The following is a 24,968-nucleotide window of genomic DNA, read 5'->3' as shown; positions in this document are numbered from 1 at the left end:
ACTCCATGTATTAATGATGCAGTACTTTAACATTACTCCATGTATTAATGATGCAGTACTTTAACATTACTCCATGTATTAATGATGCAGTACTTGTACATTACTCCATGTATTAATTATGCAGTACTTTAACATTACTCCATGTATTAATTATGCAGTACTTTAACATTACTCCATGTATTAATGATGTAGTACTTTAACATTACTCCATGTATTAATGACGCAGTACTTGTACATTACTCCATGTATTAATGATGCAGTACTTGTACATTACTCCATGTATTGGTGCTTTTACTGCAGTAAAGGATCTGAGTACTTGTGTATTTAATGAATGTTATCCAGGCGCACCCATATTCAAAATATTGAAGGTAGTGTTGACACAACTAAATAAATTCTCTTCTGTCTCTTTGAGCAGTTTCAAACTCTGGATTGAATTTGACAAACACAAGAACACAGAGAGACTTACTGCGGATGGATAATTATTAATTTTAAGTCATGAATGACTGATATGAGCTCCTCGCTGTAGTTTTAAGGCAGACATTAATTTGTGAACCTGTCCTTTAGTAGTGAATAATGTGATGTATGTATCGTGCCCTGCAGTCACTCCTGTATAAACCTTTAAATCGTGAAAGACGTGATGATGGATTTGATCATTTAATAAGCTCAGTAGTAGAATATATTGGTTCAATCAGCTCAGTGATAAGAAACGAGGCCTTGATCAGCAGCAGATTCTCTTGTTGTCTTCAGAAACATGTTGGAACATTATTGTTAGAATAAAACCAAAATACACAATAAAAATGTTCTCATATCTAATAATGACATCGATGTTTTATTATCATCAGTTTGTTTCTTTATTAATTGTTGATATTTAAAGGTATGAAGGGTTTAAACTGTAGTTAGACATCAGGACTGTTGATGTTAATTATAAAATGCTTTGCTAAGCTGCTGCTGATGTTCAGTTCAGTGTCTGTAAACTGGACTGCTGCTCTCAGTGTTTATGATATAAAATACAGCCAGCAGGTGGCAGCACAGGAGTTTCTATTTAAACAACAGCAGATGATCGTCAGCTCCACTTCAATGTCTGACCTTTAATCTACAAAAGGATTAAATATGTGTATAATTTCTGCAGAAGAAGAAGAAGCATCATCAGTGCTGTGAGAACACTGATCTGCAACAGGTCGACTAAACAGCAGAGAGAATATCTTCATGCATCAAACTATTGAAACAACCTTTCATGAACACGTGACAAACTCTCTCATTGCATGTTTGCCTGCAAGTAAACATGAGTTATGAAACCTTTAATTGGACAAACTCCAAAATGATATTGAAATGAAATACAGAGCATGTAGCTTCATGTTGAAAAAGTTGATGAGTTTGGCAGCTGAAGTATTTCAATTACAAGAAAATAAAACCGAAGCTTGCAGTATCGTACATGCGGGTGTGGTTGAAGCTTGAAGTTTTCCTCATGGGTGTGGTTGAACTCACAACACAAAGACAAAGCCACCCTGTGTGACCTTTCAATCTTATATAAGTGTCTCATTGAGCAGCTTCAAACTCTGGATTCACTTTTACTAAAACAAGGACACAGAGGGATTTACTGAGGGTGAATAATCAGTAGTATTAGGTCACAAATGACTGATAGAGAATAAATATTAACTCTCTATCTGAATGTCTCTGGGGGTTGAGTTACAGAGCTTCTCTCTCTCTCTCTCTCTCTCTCTGCCTGTCTCTCTCTCTCTCTCTCTCTCTGTCTCTCTCTCTCTGTCTCTCTCTCTCTCTCTCTCTGCCTGTCTCTCTCTCTCTCTCTCTCTGCCTGTCTCTCTCTCTCTCTGTCTCTCTCTCTCTGTCTCTCTCTCTCTCTCTGTCTGTCTGTCTGTCTGTCTGTCTCTCTCTCTTTCTCTCTCTCTCTTTCTCTCTCTCGTTTTCTGTGAAATGATACTTACTGTTTTCACTTCTCTTTTATTCAGAGTTTTAAAATGTTCTTCAAACTATTCTCAAACATCCAGGGAAGCCCTAAAACTTCCTTTCCTCTCATTTTTGCTCTCTGTATTTTCCCAGTGTGATCAGATCAGTAAACATGATTAGTGTGTTTGTTCAGTATGTTGGCAGAGAGTCTGTTCTCAGGGAACAAAATGGCGCCAAAACACACAGAGAGACAACAACATCCTCTACAGCTCCTGTCACGTGATTTCAGAGAAAACAGAACTGTTGAGCTGCGTTCATGATGTGTCGTACATTTAAGTTTTCAGTGTAAATGTAACATGATGTCAGCTCTCAGTGAGGAGATTTAATACATATCTACTGAAAATAATGAAGTATCACACACATGTTACAATCTGTCATGTGATCTGTGGTATTTACTGAGCTCTGGAGAATGAACTTCAAACTTTAAGGTTGAGTGCTCTAACAGAACTACTGCCATAAACACACCAAAACACACCTGTCTAGCAAGTTAGAGCTTGTTTTTCTTTGAACAATAGAGAATGAGACTATTATATCTAACATAGGAACAGCATTACGCGTGTTAGTGTGTTGATAGAAGATGAAGAATCAGATCATGAAAGTAGAAACACTGAAAATGTTCCAAAATAATGACTTTTAATTCAGATATTAATATATGAATGTATAGACAGAGCATTATTGTTGTAGTTGGTCAGTTGCAGTTGAGTAATTTAATCTATAATGTTTAAGTTTAAGTTATATATGTGAAGAATAAAAAGTACTATATTTTCCTCTAAACTGTCGTTAGGTATAGATGAAGGCTACAGTGGGTCAACTTGGAGATACTTGAATCCAATAGGCTATATCTGAAAGTACCTCAAATGTGTATTTAAGTAACTACTAAGCAGTTTATTTCTATTAAAACGGTCTCTCCTTTCGGTTTTGTTCTCTTTATCAGTAAACATGTTTGTCTCTTATTGGCAGAGTATGTTGGCAGAGAGTCAAGAATTTGTTCTCGGTTACCAGAAACGCCGCCAACACCCAGAGATATAATCACTCCCTCAGGACAGACGAGGTCAGATATTCAAACTGAGAGCAAATACTTTGCCTCCATGTTTGTAATTCAAATGATGCTTTGATCAGGTTTCAGGATGATCAGGTTTATGAGGAGAAAGAAGTTCATCCTCGTGTTTTAATGTTTGTCAGAGACGTTAAGTTTCTGTCTGTCTGTAGTGGTCAGGATTTTATAATCTCAATGAAAATATAAATAATAAATGAACAAAATGAATTATTGGAGAGAATAATAGTTGCTTGCAGCCTTTTCATGCAGCAGCTGTCAGAGCAGATGTTGGACATTTTATCTGGACTCTCCTTGTATGACTAACAGAAGCTGTCTGCTTTCTGTTGTGTTTTGAGTAAAACCCAAATTACAGGAAGAGAAGACAATCTGTTTCTGTTTTCAATCTGACGATCTGCTGCTGAATGTATCACTGATGTCATTAGATGAAAGTGATCAGGTCACATTTTCAGCATACAGTAGATAACATGTTCTATGTAGAGTTTGTCATGTATGTTAGCTCTGGTCCAGAAAGGCTGATTCATGTTGAGTTTCTGTATTTTACTGTGAAAAACAAACAGGATTCATTTCTAACCAGACTGATCTGCTATCAGTTTAATTATACATAAACATCAGCACAGATCAGATGATGTGAGCTGAAAAACCTTCAGAAAAATTCCACTTACACAGTTGTAATATGATTCTCCTTCTTTACATATAAACATGAGTCATCTGAAGATCATCGTGATACTGAAACATAAATAAATGACATTTAAAACTTGATGACACAATAAATAAATAACCTGACAAAGTTTCCATGATCTACATCGACCAATCAGAGAGACTCAAATTCAGAGGGCCCCATTGTAACGATCTATAGCGCATGGCGTTTGGGCCAAATCAAAATCCACTTTTGCTATTTTAACGGCGGGAAAATGGTCAGTGCGTCAGACACATGGTCTAAAAGGGACTTAAGTCCCCTCATTAATCATTAGCGTGTTTTGGGGCGTAACACGCACTAAACCAGTGTCATCTCCCTTTAATATCCAGGAGCGCTGTCACTTTGGCGGATTGTTAGTTTGATGGAGGATCTACCAGGATTGGTCACATGACTACATTGACAGTTTCATTGATCATTATTGCCACTGACTGATTCTGATACATAGTGGAGTCACTGCGACTTATTTTAATATGTTGATTGTCATCCTAATATAAATTCACATTGTGGTTCTTTTATTAGTGATGTTTAGCATGTGTGTGTTAACAGGCACAGTGTCGTCTATCTAGGAGCATATTGGACTCTTGACGATGCTCCTTTAATAACAGTAACATATGCTCCAGTGACTTTAGACCTGGTTTTTTTGGTCAGTAGCGCAATCGCTTTCCTCTGCCTCAGAATAGCAACGCGCCCCCAATGAACCTGACCACATAGACACGCAGACTGGTGCAAGTGCATTTGGTATTTAGACAACGTGGGCGCAGGGCGAGAAAATGACAACTGCACCAGGAAACTAACAAAGACACATGCGCCACGCTGCCAAGTGCAAGATGGGGCCCAGAGACACTCAAAGATGGACAGTCAGTCACTAAACAACAAATGAAGCAGACTACAGCTGTTTTTCTTCTTCTCTTGATGAGATTCAATCCACAGTATTTAGTCTACAAACTGTCTGAATTGAGTCTCTTTTCCTCTTTAAACACACGACAGACTCAAGGCCGTGGATTTAGGACACAGTCAGAAAAATGATACAAAACTGCTAAATGAGTCGAGTGGAGACTCTTCACAGGAGACAATCTTTGATGAAATAAAGCTAGAAATGAACAGAAAGGTTTAAAAGACTCCATGTTAACACATCTGCAGTTGGAGAAACAAAAAGTAACACCTTTGCAGTCTGAGCTTCAAATAAACCACTAACAAGAAAACAGGAAGTCAACGTGGCTGTCAGTGTGTGTTAACTGTCACGTTGACAGTCGCCTCCATCTTAGTTTGAACAGTCAGAACATTGTCGTGTTCACCACAGTGGAACAGTGGTATTTCCGTGTGATGACTGTCACGCTGCAGAGGAGAGTTTGATACTCGGGACTTTTGTGTCATCAGAACCAAAACCACCAACACACAACTGCTATGACTGATGGCTTCATAACTGCATTGTATTAATAAAGTATTGAGGTCAGAGCTTCATCTGAACTTTGGTATTTTATATAAAACATACATAAATAAATACCATGAACTGCAGTCACATAAGCACAGACTGAACTGCTTCCTGATTCAGACAGAGGAAGGGGGGGGGGGGTGCTCTGTTAAAACCACAGCTGTCCTGATACAAAGCATACCTATTGAATGACCTCTTTTATATTGGATATAGAAAGCCCGTTTTCCCTCTGAGGAGACAATGAGTGACTCTTTTCATTAAAACATATTTAATCTATATTATTAATGTTTCCAGTGAAACCAGTACAACTCTACCAGGGTCTCACACTGCGTCTCCACTGTCCTTGAGTTACACTTCAAAATAGAAACTGTTCTTATCAAAGTTATGATACAACACACTGATGGATTCTCTTCATTTACACAGTAAACACAACATGACTGAAGGTCTTCATGACACTAAACAGTCAGCAGATGACACATCAAACTGGTGTTGATATGATAAATAAAGCAAAGATGAAGGTTCAATGATCCACAGCCACTGATCACAAAATCCATGCAGCTCTAGACCAATGAAATACTTTAAGTTTGATCAGAATATTCTGATACAGGAAGTATTGATCAGTAACTAGAAAACTAATCAATGATGGTTCCTGTGAGAAAGACACAGATCCAGACCCTAACCCTGACCCTAACCCTCTGCACAGTAAATACATCACATCACAGTAATCTGCTTTAGTTTCATAGTAAACTGGAACCAACCTCTAAAGTTCACACTATTTATATGTAGACATGTCATTATATATATGACTTGTAAATAGACACACATGTATTTCTTCCTTTAGTGCTATTTTTATACATTTATGTTGATAATATATCTGTGGAGGTTCTGCCAATACTGTTTAAAGTCAGTTAGCGATTAAAAAGGACAGACTAAAGGACTTCCTGATTCAGAGAGGGAGAGGGAGTTGCCGCTCTGTTAAGTTTCAAACCACAACATTTCCCTCCTGCGCCGCCATTTCATGTTTCTACTTGCAGAAAGACTCAGACAGCTGATTTAAAACAGGCATAAATCCAACTTTAACTTTGTCTGTTTGTGCTGCACATTGCATTGTGGGACAGCAGAGTTCACAGCACGTTACAGACTCAACTGCAGTGAATGAGTATGTATACTATAGATACTATAGACAGTGATGATAGAAAGCTACAAGCAGACTCTGACTGTTTCTGCAGCTGTTAAACTGTGATCATTATAAAGAGTCACAGAAACAGGAAACATCTCTGCTGATTGGACTGGTCGGCTCCACTTCTGCTTTACTTTATATGGACTCATCATCATGAGTTCATGTCTATAAATGCATGACAGTAGAAGGTTTTAGTTTGTGGTAACTCAGGGCGCGGGGGGAAACATGACACATGGGAGACTTTTGTGTTGCGAGTCATTTGATCCAAACCCTCGACACGAAGCAGCAGTGATGAATCTGTCTACAGCAGATGGATCATATTATAACACTAACCCTGAAACACAGTCAGAACTTCTTCTTTATAGAAAAACATTAAAGACTGAGCTGAATAAATGAGCTGCAGTTTATCATGTGAGTTAAAGTTTAAACAGCTTTTAGTTTGAGTGAAAGAGGAAGAACTGACGCACTTCCTCGTTTAGTGGAACAGGAACAGGGTGAAACATGTTTACAGGAAATCAAACCTCATGCTCCACCCACTGAATGTAACCACAGTCTGAATGTACACTGCTCTGAAAGGCCTTTCATTGATTATAAAGGTTACAGTTATATTTTATTATTTATAACAAGTTTTATCAGGATGTATAAACCTGCTTTGAGACTCAGACTGTGAACTCTGTTATAAGTAAAGCCCTAAAGATTATCAGAGGAGATAATTACATGTTGGATTGTGTTTAAGCAACGTGAGCTGAAGGCGTTGCCAGGTTCAGGTGTGTTTAGTTTTGAACTTGTTTTTACTGGCAGGTTATAAGATGAGATGTGAACCAACAGGATCAACGGCTCAGAGAGTTCCTGGTAGATCCTTTTATAGATTCACTTCTGCAGCTGAATCTCATCACATTATAAAACTACATGTAAGAATAAAACTATATTTAATTCTTATAAAATATGACCCTTTTGTTCATGGAGCACTTTAACAAACAATGTGAAGAACCTAACCCTAACCCAGCAACAAAAGTTCACCTGCAGAATAAACTAAATGTTTTCTGTCACAGATATTAAAGTATTTCAATCAAACAGAAGACAAGACTGTTTAAACATTATTACCATTATTTATTTTACATAAAAACAAATATGTAAAGCATTAATGATAAATTCAAACAGTCAATAATAATATACACTGCTATTCAACATTAACCCAGAAAGAGGAAAAATGCTTTGTTTAGCTGATAGTTCATTTCCATGTGCAAATAAAACCCAGAATAAAACCCTACACACACACACACACACAGGTTACTGGTCAGGTAAGGGTTTTCAGATTGGTGTGGAACTTATTTCATTCTTTAATTCAGATTTGGACCAAACAACAAATCTGTGGCGTTTTCCTCACAGTTCATTAAATTGAACTCATTTATAAACACGTTTCTACAAAGAAACTTTCTTTTTAACCATGTAGAGATATTTATAGTTCAGAGTTTTACATTTGAAACAATGGAATATAAAAATCACAATCATTTCTCACATTATTAATTTACATCTGAACACAGAATTCTATATTTCATATTTTTCTCCACAAAGTTCATTAAATTCAGATTATTTACAGTCACATAGAGATATTTATAGTTGAGAGTTTTACATGTTGAATCATCATCAGACGAGCTGAGAATCAAAGTATGAAGAAGCTTCACACTGTTTGTTTGTTTTCAGGATATTTAAATCAAACATTTACAGCTGAGTTTTATTACTGATATTAATCTACATTTATATTTCATTTCTTTTTCTACGTGTTTTAAATCCTCAGCTGTTTGCTTTCTGTGTTTGTTTGTGTGTGATGTTTGTTTCTCTCTTTTTCTTTGTGAGTCCATCTCCATGTGAAACACTTTGTAACCTGAGTTAAAGGTGTGTGAATGAGAATGAATGGTTAATCTCCTCCTGATGAGCAGGTTGGTACCCTGTGTGGTAGCTCCTACCATCAGTGTATGAATGTGTGTGAATGAGTGAATAAGTTGTAATGTAAAGCGCTTTGAGTGGTTAAGACTAGAAAGGAGCTTTATAAGTACAGAACATTTACCTTGACTAAAACAAGCTTTTTGATTTCAATCAGAAAAAAAGCAGAAACTTTTTTTACTGAACTCAGTTTTTTCTTTTCATGCATTAACCTCACTGCTTCTTCTTACTGGATCTACTCTAGTTCAGGTTTTTGTGTTTTTTCTGCTAATTCTTAGCTTCATGAAGCCCTTTGTAACTTCTTTTAAAAAGTGTTGTTTAACATTATTTATTATTTAATCTCATTACAAAGTTTCAGTTTTGTCTTTTTAAACTTTACTTTCTTTTACATTTGGATGATTTTTCTCTTTGTGATGAAGAAAGCTCCGTCACTGTCAGACGGACAGTTCATCAACACATTTTAAAAAGACTCTGAAGAATCTGACCAATCAGCTGAAGGCACTTCTGTGAATCTACCAAGAGTGAAATCTTAAGTCAGATATTGAGGTTAGTTTCAGGGTAACTTCTTGATTTAAGTTATTATGGATTGCTCTCAGTCTCACTCATCACATGGGACCAATCTGCCAGGGGAGACCCTACCAGGAGCTGAAAGCTCCAGACAGTAAAGCTCCCAAGATCCTCTGAGCACTCAAACCCCTCCACCACGATAAGGTGGCAATCCACGGAGGGGGTTAAATAAGAAGTCACACCTGAACCTCCCAAAATAACTGAAACAAGATTTCTAACATTACTTTTCTTAATCGTTTCACCTGATAGTAGAAGTTGATACAGTATTGAATTTCAGTGGGGTTTTTATACCTGAATAGCAGAGATGATGTGAGTGATGTTTTTCTGACTGTTTTCACTCTCTGCTAAAGAACATCTGGATCATCAACAGGCAGGTCTGATTTATTCTCTGAACGTCCTCTACGTTTCTTGGAGATCACAAGACCAACAGCAAGACCAACAAGACCAGAGACAATCAGAGAAACTGGCAGAATTACTCCAAGATGTTGACGCTTGTCTTTTCCATCCTCTGGGTCTCCACCTGTTGGACCCACAGAGCAGAAACAGGTGTGAGGTATCAGCTGTCAGGTACAGTCCAGAAGTATTTGGACAGTTCCACATGTTTGTGTTAAAGGGTTTTATTTCCCTCACAGTTCTTTCTATACTGATGTAAAAATAGTCACATTAAAGCTGAGACTTTAATGTGGTATCCATTATTTTATTTACAAGTCAATGTGCTGAAGCCTGAAGAACAAAACATGTGGAACTGTGAAAATGTGATCATACTCCTGTCCAAATGTGGAGCTATCATTTCTCACATCTACAAACTCACCTTCAACATCCAGCTGGACGATGCTGATGAGTTTCCTCTGATCAGCTCTCTTCCAGCGTCCTCCACTCTCCTCTACATATCGACACTCGTATGTTCCTTCATCGTTGTTGTTCACGTTCTTCAGAATCAGAGACAGTTCACCGTTCTTCATCTCATCGTCCTTCAGCTGCACACGGTTCACATAAGATAGATCCTGGTCTGCTGTGTTCAGGTGCCTGCCTATCTTCAAGTAGACGAGTCTCTCAAGGTCAAATCTGATCCACTCGACAGCTGATACGGTGATGTTATTTGGAGCTTGACATGGCAGAGGGACATCATCTCCAGGTTGTGCTGTTATCTTTAGGTCTAAAGAACAATAAAAAACATCCAGAGGAGAAAAATCAGCTTTAAAATTCTTCACTTTTTATTTTCATCATTAAAAGTAAAACAAGTGAATGTTCAGTATTGGTATAAAATGTGATGTTTGTCATTTCAAACTGCTCATAAATACAGAATCTGCTGTTATTATTAATACAGGTGAACTGAACTCTTCTATTTGCACATTCTGTGAGTCATTTCTAACTTCTGAAGGATGAATAAAAGATGAGTTTCACTACATTAGGCAGTTCCATCCATTAGTGTTGTTGATGGAAACATGTGGCAGCTCTACATTATATAGTAGATATGAATATAGATGATATAGACTCTGGTTTTGACCATGGTTCCTGTGAGTTAAAGCAACATTTTACTCATCAGCATCACTGCTGTGATGTGAAGTGGAGGTTTGGCTCTAATGCTGGAGTCCAGTCTGACAGTCACACAGAGAAGGAAGGAAGGAAGGAAGGAAAGGAGGATAGGAAGGAAGGAAAGGAGGAGTCCAGTCTGACAGTCACACAGTGTGGAAACAAAGCTCCAGTTTAACTTTAGGATCTAAACCACTGATGTAGATCAGAAAAGTCTCTCTGGTTAAACTGGGCTGAGCAGCTGACCAGCTCACACTTTATCATGTAATGAACCATTAACACACATTAATGGTCCATTACTTCCTGTGTGGATGTAATGTAGTTTTAATCGGGACACTCTGTTCTTAAGGACACAGATTATTATAAATCTATTATAAGTGATTGGTTGAAATAAAAATAAAAAACATTAAAAGGAATTTCCTTGGAGAATGTGATGCCATATGCATGAACACAGCACAAATGATCAAGACATTAAAAAATGAAAAGGTGAAGCATCAACAATTACTGTCTCCACAAAATCTGTCACCATCCTGTCAGTGGGGGGCGCGATCCAACAAACAAAGTGAAGAATATTATTGGTTGTGAGGTTTCCATCTTTGTCTCTGTTATCTAAACCTGCCTCTGCTGTTCAGCTCACAGAGGCTGATCACATGATCATTGATATCACAATTCAATGAGTCTCCTTCAGTAAATATACAGCAGGACACAATATTATAAATATTTATAGTTAATAAAATACAATGAGGTTTCACTTCTCTATGAACACAGACTTTGTGGTTGTATCATCTGACCTGCGGCCGTATATTTTGGACACTCGGGTGAAGGGAGGAGCGGAGCTGTCGACTGATCACCACCTGGTGGTGAGTTGGATCAGGTGGTGGGGAAGAGTGCCGGACAGACCTGGGAAGCCTAAACGAGTAGTGAGGGAGAACAGAGAGCGTCTGGCGGAGTCTGTACGTGAGGTCTTCAACTGGTGGACACCAGCAGTAAAGGAGGCTGTTAAACTGAAGCTGAAGCAAAAACCCGGATGTGGGAGGAGTTCGGTGAGACCATGGGAGGAGGAAGGATTATCGGACGGCCTCAAAGAGGTTCTGGCAAACCGTCAGGCGGGGAAGCAGGGCTTAGCTCAGGTTGTTTTCAGCAGGGCGGAGAACTGCTGACTTCGACTGGGGATATTGTCGGGCGGTGGAAACAAAGCTCAATTTTAACTGTAGTAAACCACATCATAACTACAGCTCAGAAATGACAAAATATGAAAAACGTTCTCTTTCACATTCCTTGGAAACAACAGCACTGTAGTGACTGTTTAATGGCTGATTTCAGCTTTTTTTTAATTATATCTGAGATGTTGCACACAGTTTAAATTAAGAACTAGCACACACACACACACACACACACAGCTTACCAGCAGCGGAGCCAGACTGCAGCAGACAGAAGAAGAGGAACAGTGCAGTGTTCAGTGACGCAGCCATAGAACCAGCATCTGTTGTTTCTTCTTCTCTCAGTTGTAATATTTCACTCTGCGCGGAAGCCCTCAAATTAAGTCCAGTTTAGTCGTACAGTCCAACTTCAAACACAAAGTCTGATTTCAGAGTAGATTTCACAAGCTGACAGAAACTGTTCCTTCAACAGTTCAAAGTCTCAGAGGAGAGAAAAAAATCAGCTAAAAATGACCAAATTTAAATTGAGCACAAATTCAGATTTTAATTGGTGCTCAATTTAAATGTGGGCTGATGTTCTCTCCTCTGATGGTTTGAGGGTGAATGGAATATTGGCAGCAGGAAGTCTCTTGTTGAGTTCAGCAGGGCGGTGCTAACTCAGGCTGTGTCCCCACCCTGCTTTCCACAGCTCCACGCACTCAGTAAATAATCAGGTTTCCTTTTACTGTTTGTGTCATAACTTCAGTTTAATAAAAACTCATTTCCATATTGTTCCTGGAGGATACAAATAATGATAACAATAAAGACCAAAACTCATTTTAAAGAGATGAGTAGATTCTGAGTATGATTGTCAACACGCTGAAACAATTTACATCTAAAACAATCAGATGTTGGAAGTTAAAACATTTTTACAGCTGATGCAGAGAAGAAAATACACATCAAGTTTGGCTTTATGTGAATTACAGACCTAAAAATCAACATGATCAATGACTTCCAGAGAAAACAGACAAACTAAACATTGATCAGTTATTGATTCATATTGAGAATTAAAGGTTGTTCCAGACTACAGTCACCTCCAGCTACATAATGTGGAAGACATACTACGATCCTTCACTGCATGTGAGAGAAAAAAGTTTTGATGATCCATTTTGTATCTGAACTGACGAAGGGTTTTGACGAGTGATTTGTCGTCATCATTTTTCCAAGTGTTTGATGTTGTAATGCTCATTTCGGCCACAGGAGGCTGTCGTGCATCTCTACTTTATGTTCTTACAGTGTTTTTTCTGAATGTATAAACACTAACTGTGACATGTGAAAACACTTTTTGAAAATCAGTTCACTGACAAATCAGCTTGAGCCCTATGTTGTGATGTGGATAAAGTTTTATAGTCAGACCCCTCTTTTTTGTTATTTTCTTTTCTAACACATTTTTTTCCCTTCTACTTCACTTTTGTTGTTTGAGGATATTCGATCATTTTGAAAAAAATGTATATATATCTTTGTATTTGTATTGACAGTTTGCTGCCCTGCACTTAGGGGAAAATATGGTTTGTGCGACTGTATTGATGCAAAACACATTTTTTTAAACAGTTTGAAGAGTTTTCCAAGAATAGCTTGAAAGAGATGTTTAATGGTTTAGTTTGACCTAGTCTCAAATATAATTCCTAAGCAATGAGAAAAAAAACTAATGCTTTCAAAGACAGAGCTTCAAGAATCAATTCTACAGTAAAAGTACTGCAGTATTATAGTGATGTAGTATGCAGTATCACAGTAAAAGTACTGCAGTATTATAGTGATGTAGTATGCAGTATTACAGTAAAAGTACTGCAGTATTATAGTGATGTAGTATGCAGTATTACAGTAAAAGTACTGCAGTATTATAGTGATGTAGTATGCAGTATCACAGTAAAAGTACTGCAGTATTATAGTGATGTAGTATGCAGTATTACAGTAAAAGAACTGCAGTATTATGAGTGATGTAGTATGCAGTATTACAGTAAAAGTACTGCAGTATTATAGTGATGTAGTATGCAGTATTACAGTAAAAGTACTGCAGTTTTATAGTGATGTAGTATGCAGTATTACAGTAAAAGTAGTGATATATTATTATATGACATCATTAGATTATTAATAGTGAAGCATCAGTGTTAGAGCAGCACGTTACTGTTGTAGCTGCTGGAGGTGGAGCTAGTTTACACTACTTTATATACAGTTAGCTAGTTTATACTACTTTATATACAGTTAGCTCGTTTACACTACTTTATATACAGTTAGCTAGTTTATACTACTTTATATACAGTTAGCTAGTTTACACTACTTTATATACGGTTAGCTAGTTTACACTACTTTATATACAGTTAGCTAGTTTATACTACTTTATATGCAGTTAGCTAGTTTATACTACTTTATATGCAGTTAGCTAGTTTACGCTACTTTATATACAGTTAGCTAGTTTATACTACTTTATATACAGTTAGCTAGTTTATACTACTTTATATACAGTTAGCTAGTTTACTCTACTTTATATACAGTTAGCTAGTTTACACTACTTTATATACAGTTAGTTAGTTTATACTACTTTATATACAGTTAGCTAGTTTATACTACTTTATATACAGTTAGCTAGTTTATACTACTTTATATACAGTTAGCTAGTTTACTCTACTTTATATACAGTTAGCTAGTTTACACTACTCTATATACAGTTAGCTAGTTTACACTACTTTATATACAGTTAGCTAGTTTATACTACTTTATATACAGTTAGCTAGTTTACTCTACTTTATATACAGTTAGCTAGTTTACACTACTTTATATACAGTTAGCTAGTTTATACTACTTTATATACAGTTAGCTAGTTTACACTACTTTATATGCAGTTAGCTAGTTTATACTACTTTATATGCAGTTAGCTAGTTTACGCTACTTTATATACAGTTAGCTAGTTTATACTACTTTATATACAGTTAGCTAGTTTATACTACTTTATATACAGTTAGCTAGTTTACTCTACTTTATATACAGTTAGTTAGTTTATACTACTTTATATACAGTTAGCTAGTTTATACTACTTTATATACAGTTAGCTAGTTTATACTACTTTATATACAGTTAGCTAGTTTACTCTACTTTATATACAGTTAGCTAGTTTACACTACTCTATATACAGTTAGCTAGTTTACACTACTTTATATACAGTTAGCTAGTTTATACTACTTTATATACAGTTAGCTAGTTTACTCTACTTTATATACAGTTAGCTAGTTTACACTACTTTATATACAGTTAGCTAGTTTATACTACTTTATATACAGTTAGCTAGTTTACACTACTTTATATGCAGTTAGCTAGTTTATACTACTTTATATACAGTTAGCTAGTTTACACTACTTTATATACAGTTAGCTAGTTTATACTACTTTATATACAGTTAGCTAGTTTATACTACTTTATATACGGTTAGCTAGTTTATACTACTTTATATACAGTTAGCTAGTTTACACTACTTTATATACAGTTAGCTAGTTTACACTACTTTATATACAGTTAGCTAGTTTATACTACTTTATATACAGTTAGCTAGTTTATACTACTTTATATACGGTTAGCTAGTTTACACTACTTTATATACGGTTAGGTAGTTTACACTACTTTATATACAGTTAGCTAGTTTATACAACTTTATATACAGTTAGCTAGTTTATACTACTTTATATACAGTTAGCTAGTTTACACTACTTTATGTACAGTTAGCTAGTTTACCTTCATAATTGACTCTCTGTTCGACTCGGTTTTAGTCTGAGGATCATTTTCAGCTCAGTTCCTGGAAGCGTTTCTGAGAATCTCGATGAATAAAGGCCCATTATCACACATCAACCCACCAACCCTGACCGCCACACCGCCACTTTCCACCTCGCTACGTAAACACTACTTCCTGTGTCGTCTGTAGATGTTGGTTTTTGTCTTATTAGTTGGAGGTAAACATGAACACAATACATGTGACAGAAAGAAAAAAATATGCAAAAAATTCATTTCAAAAGCATCTCATAATAGCTGTAGTATTTTTAACCCAAAACTAGAACTAGTTTAGATGTACAAAGTATGTGTATAAGTATGATCATCTGAACATTTATTGAAATGAAAGCATGTGAGAAGTTTAGAGGGAAGAATCAGTATTTGGTGGAGCTGTTAACAACTCATAGACATCTGAAATGTGAGCCGACTACACACTGCTGACTGGTTTCATCTTTAACAATGTGTTGTATTTTAAAAGCTTGTTATATTTTCCATTGTGTCAAATCTGCATCTGAAAAGTAACTAAAGCTGTTCAATAAATGTAGTGGAGTAGAAAGTACCTCACATGGAAATACTACAGTAAAGTACAAGTACCTCAGACTGTACTACAGTAAAGTACTAGTACCTCAGACTGTACTACAGTACAGTACAAGTACCTCTAACTGTACTACAGTAAAGTACTAGTACCTCAAACTGTACTACAGTAAAGTACAAGTACCTCTAACTGTACTACAGTAAAGTACTAGTACCTCAGACTGTACTACAGTACAGTACAAGTACCTCTAACTGTACTACAGTAAAGTACTAGTACCTCAAACTGTACTACAGTAAAGTACAAGTACCTCTAACTGTACTACAGTAAAGTACTAGTACCTCAGACTGTACTACAGTACAGTACAAGTACCTCTAACTGTACTACAGTAAAGTACTAGTACCTCAAACTGTACTACAGTAAAGTACAAGTACCTCTAACTGTACTACAGTAAAGTACTAGTACCTCAGACTGTACTACAGTACAGTACAAGTACCTCTAACTGTACTACAGTAAAGTACTAGTACCTCAGACTGTACTGAAGTAGGCAAGTAAATCTAGTTAGTCAATTTCTCCCAACTGCATTATTATCCTGTGTATAACACTGACTGTAAACAGAGAAATCAAAGACACATGCATTTAGAAAATAATCGTCCTTCGACCGTCATTAATTATAAGGTACATTCCTAAGTTCCACCTCTGTGTCTCCTGAAACCACACAGAGCTTGAAAGTGAGAAAATTAGTGTTAAAAACTTAAATAAGAACATCTTAGTGAAAAGTATGGTTTAAACAATACCAGTTACTTATATTATTATCAATTACCTAAAGAGACCTCCACTGTAACAGCTATTACAGCGATCATAGATAAATGTGTATTTGAAGAACTGTGATTATAATATCTCCTTTCATAAACACAAATTTTGGTATGAAAATGTTTACTTAATGTGAGAAAGTGTTACACTGATCAATTATCTATAATGGAATAAGTAGAATAACTATGTGTTGATCATATTAATCCTTTTCAGGTTTTAATGAATCAAGCTGATGTCATATCAAAGCCAGAATAATACATCCTGTGTTCTGTGTCAATAGATTATAGTATGCATTTTATAATCAGGATTAAATACTGAATGAATGATGATGATGAAAAGTTAGATGGAAACTATAAAACTTATAAGTTTTACTGAGTTTTACTTTTAAAGAAAATTTGAATTACCCGATCTGACATCAACCCTTGATTAATGCAATATTTGGATCCTACTTTCATCGATGGAGGGTCTCAGCTATCTGTCTTCAGAACCACGCTTATGCACACCAAGTGAAAGATCTCAGAGAGCGTCGCAGGTCCGGGCGGGGTGAGGATGGTCCGGGTCAGCAGGCCTTATGTCAGACTGCCTGGTCCGCTGGTTGTCTGCTAGCAGACTTTGTTCTTCTCAATTATGATGAGTCAAAAAGTTCTCTCAGGTTGATGATAGATGGAGGAAAAGTTCAATTTAACTAGTTCACTGTTTAACATATTTTGTGTGTTCATGTCATCTTAGACTAATTTGACTTAATTACTTAACTTGCATCTTCCCTCTGTTATAATAAGCAGCAGTTGTATAGCTGCGTGTCAGTAGCACCAGAAGAGGAAGAGGGCGGGCTTTACATGTCACTGTCAGAAACATAAAGAGGTTGAACACAAATCATGAAGCAGGAAAATGATGAAAACCTCTCTGCAGTCTCTGCTCTGTAAGTACAATCTGTGTGTTTGTGTTTCATGAACTTTTTAAACGTTTCCATCACAGTGACAATGCTGAATGTTCACGAGTCGTTCAGAGCAAACTGAGAATTTGAGCTGAAAATGAACCTTTAACAACCTGCTGTTAAGTATTTTTGTCAGCAGATAAACTAATTTACTATTGAATTGTTTTTGTAACAAGATCTTTCGAGACTCAGGATGAACAACATGTACTCAGTCTGATCTGTCTTCATATCATACATTCATATATCTATAAAAAATATAAATTTAAATAATTTGTTATTTAAAAAGTTCTTGGAGTTGATGACTTCATTTCGACTAGCTAGACTACATGTAGTGTTATTTTTAGTATGATGTGTTTGTTCTTGTTTTTTTGTATTAACAATAAATGGCATGTGTGCTTTTAGACTTTAGTTATTTTAAGTTACAGCTTCTCTCGAAAAGTGTCAATTTGTTCTCTCTTTAGTCTTCAGCAGTCTGTAAAAACTTCTTCCTCAAGTAGATCATCTGACCGGCAGCCCACACTGCAACTGAGAGTGTCCTAATTTAGCAAATATATTCCTGCTAATGTGTTGTTTATATGTGATGAGAAAAGGCTCAACTTCATAGAGGTCTTTGTGTCATTTCTCTTCAGGTCTGAGCTCACTGCTGTGCTGCACAACAAACCGAGGTTAGTAAACTTCTTCTGTCAGTCTGAAAGTCACTGATTCTGTCTGAGAGGACCTGGAAGCTGAAGTATTAGAGGGTCGACTCTTCTGTTTATGATGATTTTCTATTCAAATGCTTTTATTGTCTGTTTTGAGAAGAGTTTAATAAAAGAATCTTCACTCATTCCCAACATCTTATGGTATACACATATGCTATGTGCTTAACAACATAGAAATGATAAACTGTTCATTGGTTGAAAATGACTTTACACTCTTTTTTATTAAATACAGCTTTGTACTTTTTTAATTACCAACTCCTGAATGTACATTCAGGAGTTTTCTTCTTTCTTCTTTCACTTAATAGCATTTTCTAAAGCAGTGATTTGTGGTTATTGGTGATCTTCTTCTTATCAACAAATCTCATGTTTGGATCCAAACCAACAATGAATTGATTTACTAACAAGTATTGTGTGTGTATCAAAGCCTGGTATATGTGTGATTCCTCTGTGCCATAGATTTATTGATAAGAAAACAAATATAGAAAATCACCAGACTGATGCTTAAAATGCAAACAAATATATAATATTTCTTTTTCTTTTTTTTTATATCACCACTTTGTCATTTCAGCCCTCTCAGCCTCTCTGACTGTGAGTCCCAGCAGATCTCAGCTGTTTAAAGGAGAAGCTGTCTCTCTGAGATGTGAGGAGGACGACAGCTCTGCTGGATGGAAGCTGAGGAGGAACACAACCAGAAACACCAGGAAAGAGTGTGATGCTGACTGGGGAATATCAGCTGGTTCCTCCTGTAAAATCAGTGTAACATTCCCCTCAGACAGTGGAGTTTACTGGTGTGAGTCCAGAGAGGGAGCAACCAGTAACAGCATCAACATCACTGTCACTGGTAAGATCAGACTGTGGAGTTAGTATTGATGAAGCTGAGTGTAAATGATGAAATGCTGTAGTTTGTCTCTGTGTTGAGGTGGACCAGTGATCCTGCAGAGTCCTGTCCTCCCTGTGATGGAGGGAGATGATGTCACTCTGCACTGTAAAACAAAGACCTCCAACCTCCCAGCTGGTTTCTATAAAGATGGCTCCCTCATCAGGACTGAGCCTGCAGGTCACATGACCATCCACCATGTTTCCAAGTCTGATGAAGGCCTCTACAAGTGTCACAGCAGCGGTCATGGAGAGTCTCCATCCAGCTGGATCTCTGTCACAGGTGAGGAAGTTAAAGCTTTATATATATTATGTGTTTATGTGCAGGTAAAAAACAACATAAAACATCTACTATGTTTTCACTCATTCTTTCAGCTTCAAAACCTCAGTCTCAATAATTATATTATTTACTTAAACTGCAATGACATAGATCTGGAGTTGATCACCGTTGCTGCATAGTGGCTGCTCACTGCTCCTATACATTTTACAAATGTATGTCCTTTTAATAATTAGCTTTGCTTCCTTTCAGGGAAACCCCCCACCACATCTCTACCTCCCCTCCCCTCTACCTCTCCTCCTTCATCATCCTCCTCTCCTCATCTCTCTGTGCTGTGGTCTGTTCCACCTGTCTGTGGTCTGGTTCTACTGGTTCTACTGGTTCTACTGGTGAGACGATGTGTTCAGAGGAAACCTGAAGGTCAGACAGACTTTACAATGAATATTTCACTTTTAGGATTAGTTTGTGAGAATAAATGATTCCAAAATTGTGAAAATTAACTATTTTTTTATTATGAAGTCATTCTACTGTTTGTGTTTCTGTTGATGTGAATGATAATATTTAAAATATATTTTGTCATACAAATTATTTACACATTTAAAGTACAAATTCAAGCATTTTTTAAATTAAATATTCTATAACATTCTTATTCTCATATAATTATAAGATTATCTTCCCACTGCTGAATTGGAAGTTGGAGAAGATGACATCACTGATGACATCACATACAGTGACGTCAAAATATCACGTCAGCAGCCAATCAGACGGAGTGGAGGTACTGTGTGTGTGTGTGTGTGTGTGTGTGTGTGTGTGTGTGTGTGTGTGTGTGTGTATCTTTGTGAGGACCAATTTGGGTTTTGAGAGTAACCTTCAGTCAGTCACATTTTTATTTATTTAGTTTTTCACATTTTATATATTTCCATACGTTAGATGTTGAACAGTAACATGAACCTTTTAACATAGTTTTCATGATACATTTAAATAAAACATATTTAATCTTCTTTAGTCTGTGAAGTCTCAGACAATAGTTTGGTTTCTTCTGGTCAATGACAGAGTGTGATGTGCTCTCAGTGTGTTTTGTTCTTTGTGGTGAATCAGTGAACAGACGCTAGCAGCTCTGTGGTCGTCCAACTTCCTGTTTCTGATGAAGACAGTTTGTCCTGCACACCTTTCACTGCAGAGTCTGAAAACGCATTTATCATCTAAACAGTTTATAAATGTACATATTAGCACACGTCCATATACTCAGCTCATTATCTAACTATAATCATATTTTATTGAAACATTATTACGTGATCAATAATCACATGAAGAGAACTTCCTTCTTACTTTTTTATGACATTTTGATTGTTGCAGCTTCATATGACACAAACATTCTTATATTTTATTTCATTTATCTTAATATTTACACTAATGGACAGCTGTAACGTTAATGATCTTGTAAACCGTGTGACATGCAGACATGTTCATCTCATGGTTAACACATTCTTTTAATAAAAGCTAGAAGCTTTAAATAAATAAATAAATGTGTCACATGTGTTAGTTTCTCTTCCACAGCAGCAGGACTGATGTTTGCTGCTACACTTCATCTATATTCTAATATTCCAACCATACTATACATAAAGTAGCAATATTATTGATTGTAGAGCTTAAATAGTTCTGAATGGTGATTAGTACTGCAGTGGTATATATACTATTAGTATACTTACATCAGTTGTAGTGCTGTCAGTAATGTTTTCTGTGTGTGTTTTATCTTCCAGAGAGTGATCCAGCTGCAGTTTACTCAGCAGTGAAAACAGCAGAAGACGTCACTTATGGACAAATAGTCATCAAATCAAACAGGAAGAGAGGTAAAGCTGCTCTTCTGTCTTTATTTCTGAACCTTGAACAGAGTCAGGCTAACTGTTCCCCCTACTTCCAATCTTTATGCTAAGCTACGCTAACCATGGTGAGATTCTATAATTAACCATAACACACATTCATGGCATCGATACCAAACATGTCATCTCATTCACTCAGCCGGTGAGGCTTTCCTAACTTTATTTATACAACTCTTTAAAACAAAGTGCTTAACAGGAGTGCTCTCAAAGATCCCTCACTGGCTTCCCATCAGCCAATGGTGATTATTGGAAGACCCCACCAAGCTAGAAAGACAGCCAATGAGAATCAAACATCTGCTCTGGGTCCAACTTCAGACACAGTTTCACCCTGAATTCAGTCTGTCAGGTTATTACTAACGGTTCAGTTTAGATAGGAGGTTAGAGCGTCTTAGTGTCTGAGCTCTGCAGAGAGTAGTTCTGTGTAAGGCAGACAACACTGAATTGTATTAAAAATCCAAACATGAGATTTGTACCCTAACCCTAACCCTATAGCAAATCACCTGAATTTTGCTTTAATTCCACTCTTTATTGTCACACTAAATAGAGTGAAATATACAAGTAATCTAGTGTTATTCTATATTTTTTAACAGCCATTAAATCAGAACCAATAGTGTTTTAGTCCATCTTTCACTATCCTGTGTTTGTGTCCTCGGTTCCTATTGAACACTCACAAATACATACTTTCATTTTTTTAAAAACCCTCAATGTCCTTTCCAGTAAGAGGTGGTTGATGTCGTTCTTCTGTAGGAGGAAATAGTGCATTTACTGGGGACTATTCTCAAATCCACATTTGGTATTACTGGCAGCAGGCTGGTGTGTATTAATGATAATAAAGGTTCATTGTGATTCACTGACATGTTTTAGTGAGTTGAGGTGAAAAATGACACATAGAAACAATAGCTCATTATAAAGGGTCGAGGGTTGGGTGTAACCGAGGAGATGGACTCAGCAGTCCGACGGCCCTCGGCTGAGTTTCTTCTGCAGTGTTTTTAAATTCTGCATATAAAACCACTTCTTGTTGTTGATTCCAGTGAAGTGAAGTATGAAGCTGGTGAGGTTTCTCACTACAGTGTGATTGATGGGTGGGGGCAATGTGTTTGTCTGACTAGTACCTTGTGGTTAAAGTGCAAACGTGTTTTAATAGCAGCGAGCAGCTCTGAGGTCGTCCAGTTTCCTGTTTCAGATGAAAACTTTCCAGTTACACTTGGTCATTTTCAAAGAACTGATGTTAAGAAGATAGAAAATAAACCATCTGCTTTGTAGTGGCTATTAAATCTGAATATAATGCTACATGAAAAACATTTACATCTAAATACTCTGATGCATTTTAAATGTACATTAACAGTCCTGGTTAATATGAATGTGTTTTATCTTCCAGAGAGTGATCCAGCTGCAGTTTACTCAGCAGTGAAAACAGCAGAAGACGTCAGTTATGGACAAATAGTCGTCAAATCAAACAGGAAGAGAGGTACTTCTGTCTTACCTTTCCTATTTCCCAGTCTTTATGCTAAGCTAAGCTAACCACAGTCTGACTACATACTAAAAATGTCCAAACCAGTTCTAGTTTTGGGTTAAAGATAATACAGCTATTACGAGACGCTATTAAAATGATTTTTTTTTGCATATTTTTTGTGAATTACCAGATATAATTTTAAGGCTCATATTCTTGATCAGTTACATCACACATGGCTGTATGAAGAACATATGAGTTTATATTGCATGCTTTCTGTCACTTGTATTGTGTTCATGTTGGACAATTCACCTCAAACTAATAAGACAAACACCAACATCTACAGACGACACAGGAAGTAGTGTTTACGTAGTGGAAAGTGGCGGTGTGGCCGTCAGGGTTGGTGGGTTGATGTGTGATAATATCTGAGCCTTTATTCATCGAGATTCTCAGAAACGCTTCCAGGAACTGAGCTGAAAATGATTCTCAGACTAAAACTCGGACAGAGAGTCAAATATGAAGCTTCAGCACTCAGTCTGACAGAGTGACATCACTGTTTTACAGCTCTGTGACCTGCAGAGGATAAATTATCATGATGTGTTTTCATTTTCAAAAAAACAATACTAACATTCAAAATGCAGAATATAGCACCATTTCATTGTGAAAGTGTAGGAGCTAATATTATATATAAACTAAAAACACTTCACAACTTTGTTTTTTCTACAACTGTGTCTCATATAGTTTGAACTGTGTGTGTTCAGTGTCTCCATTAGAGCCAGAGGTTGTCTACTCTTCACTGAGGTAGACCTCCACACCTTCACACCAGTCCAACCACTGACGTCCAGCTGGCCTGTTACTGGTCTCCAGAGCCCCTCAGACAGTAGTACATTCATTTATAGATTTCATATACTTCATGTTGTTGTTCACTAAATTACACTCAGGCAGCAACAGAAAAACAAAGAGTTTCATTTTCAGATATTTTAGTGAATAAACAGTCATCAAAAACACTGTTGCAAAACTGTCATCTTCGCAGGTGGGTTGGTGACGTAGCCTCATGTGAAAAAGAGAGCGATCACACACTGTCTTTACTTGCTCAACACAACATTTCAGTCAAAGACCGTCTTCATATTTGAATACCTTGTATCCATTAAGGTATCACTGTTGATCAAGTGAAAACAGTAAAACAGCAACACATCTTTACTAAGATGTTTGTGATCTAGTGATGACCAGCTTGTTGGTTTGCACTTAGGGTTATAGTTAACTTTACTGTTATTTATATGTATAATATGTAATATATATTTGTAGCATGCTGTTGTTGCTGCAGCATTAACTTGTTTACTGGATCAATAAACGTTGGTCTAGTTTCTTTTGTCCGTGTGCTTCTGTGGGTTTCAGATGGAAAATTTAACTTGTTCAGGTTTGTTTGTGGGTAACCAATCAACACGCATCTCTCACTACCTGTGTATTTGTAGCTCTGCAGTGCAACAAACCGCAGACTACAAACAGCAGGAGCTCCGTTCAGCAGCTTCAGCACAGAGTGTGTGAAGAGTTTTGATTCTTTAAAAATGAAACATGAAGAAAATTCAGTCTGTAAAACATCTGGTTTATTTTAGAAACTGTTTAATCATCATGTAATTAATCTTTTTCTACTATAAATATAGTCAGTAAGTACAAATTCTTCACTTTTTCTCACAAACCTCCTACTTCCAAGAACAGTAAGCCTTGGTAATAATTAATATTGTCCTCTTGCTCTCTGCACATCTCCTGTGGAGTACCACAAGGCTCCATATTAATCCCTATTCTGTATATGCTTCTTTTTGGGTCTATTTTTACTATTGTTACATCAGTGCCACCCAGCTGTACCTCCCACTGAAACTTCGTCCTACATGCAGTGTTTACTCAATCCTAAATTACCTTAAATACATAAAATCCTTGATTATACTGAATAAACTAAGGTCCTAATCTTCAGGCCTGCAGATGACTCCACAGTCACATTCAATGCCCTCAGTTATCAGTACTGGCTGCTTCCATCTTACATCAGTCACAGAGTTATTATAAAGTCATTCCTGTCCGTTAAAGATCTGGAGACTATAATTCACCTTTTTTATTTCCTCTCAGCTTGAATACTTAAGTTCTCTCTATGTAGGAATCAGTCAGCCCGATCTCACTTGCAGC

The 24,968-nt window shown here is 36.7% G+C and overlaps 1 protein-coding gene and 1 long non-coding RNA gene across 3 annotated transcripts; both read left to right on the top strand.

Annotated features, from left to right (window-relative positions):
* The first annotated feature begins 17,563 nt into the window (after positions 1 to 17,563).
* On the top strand, positions 17,564 to 19,584 carry LOC128383658 (Fc receptor-like protein 5). The gene is made up of 5 exons (XM_053343248.1): positions 17,564 to 17,594; positions 18,239 to 18,274; positions 18,879 to 19,151; positions 19,230 to 19,469; positions 19,562 to 19,584. Exons 1-5 carry the CDS (start codon positions 17,564 to 17,566, stop codon positions 19,582 to 19,584), a joined length of 603 nt encoding a protein of 200 aa, XP_053199223.1.
* A 592-nt stretch (positions 19,585 to 20,176) lies between these two features.
* Positions 20,177 to 23,745, top strand: LOC128384188 (uncharacterized). Of its 2 annotated transcripts, none has more exons than XR_008324063.1 (3): positions 20,177 to 20,238; positions 22,722 to 22,811; positions 23,555 to 23,745. It is a non-coding gene; the product is annotated as an uncharacterized LOC128384188 (long non-coding RNA). The 2 variants fall into 2 exon arrangements; XR_008324062.1 differs by lacking the exon at positions 20,177 to 20,238 and adding an exon at positions 21,225 to 21,313.
* Positions 23,746 to 24,968: the final 1,223 nt, after the last annotated feature.

This window comes from Scomber japonicus, chromosome 22 (assembly GCF_027409825.1).
Source record: "Scomber japonicus isolate fScoJap1 chromosome 22, fScoJap1.pri, whole genome shotgun sequence".
NCBI classification, from domain to species: Eukaryota; Metazoa; Chordata; class Actinopteri; order Scombriformes; family Scombridae; genus Scomber; species Scomber japonicus.
This window is presented reverse-complemented; position numbering and strand designations above follow the sequence as displayed.

Bases quoted from the DNA above. Each gene is read 5' to 3' on its own strand.
- LOC128383658 (XM_053343248.1), top strand. From the start codon at position 17,564: ATGATGAAAACCTCTCTGCAGTCTCTGCTCT. The intron at 18,275-18,878 runs GTTAGTAAACTT...TTGTCATTTCAG, and splicing joins GTGCTGCACAACAAACCGAG to CCCTCTCAGCCTCTCTGACT. The intron at 19,470-19,561 runs GTGAGGAAGTTA...TCATTCTTTCAG, and splicing joins CAGCTGGATCTCTGTCACAG to CTTCAAAACCTCAGTCTCAA.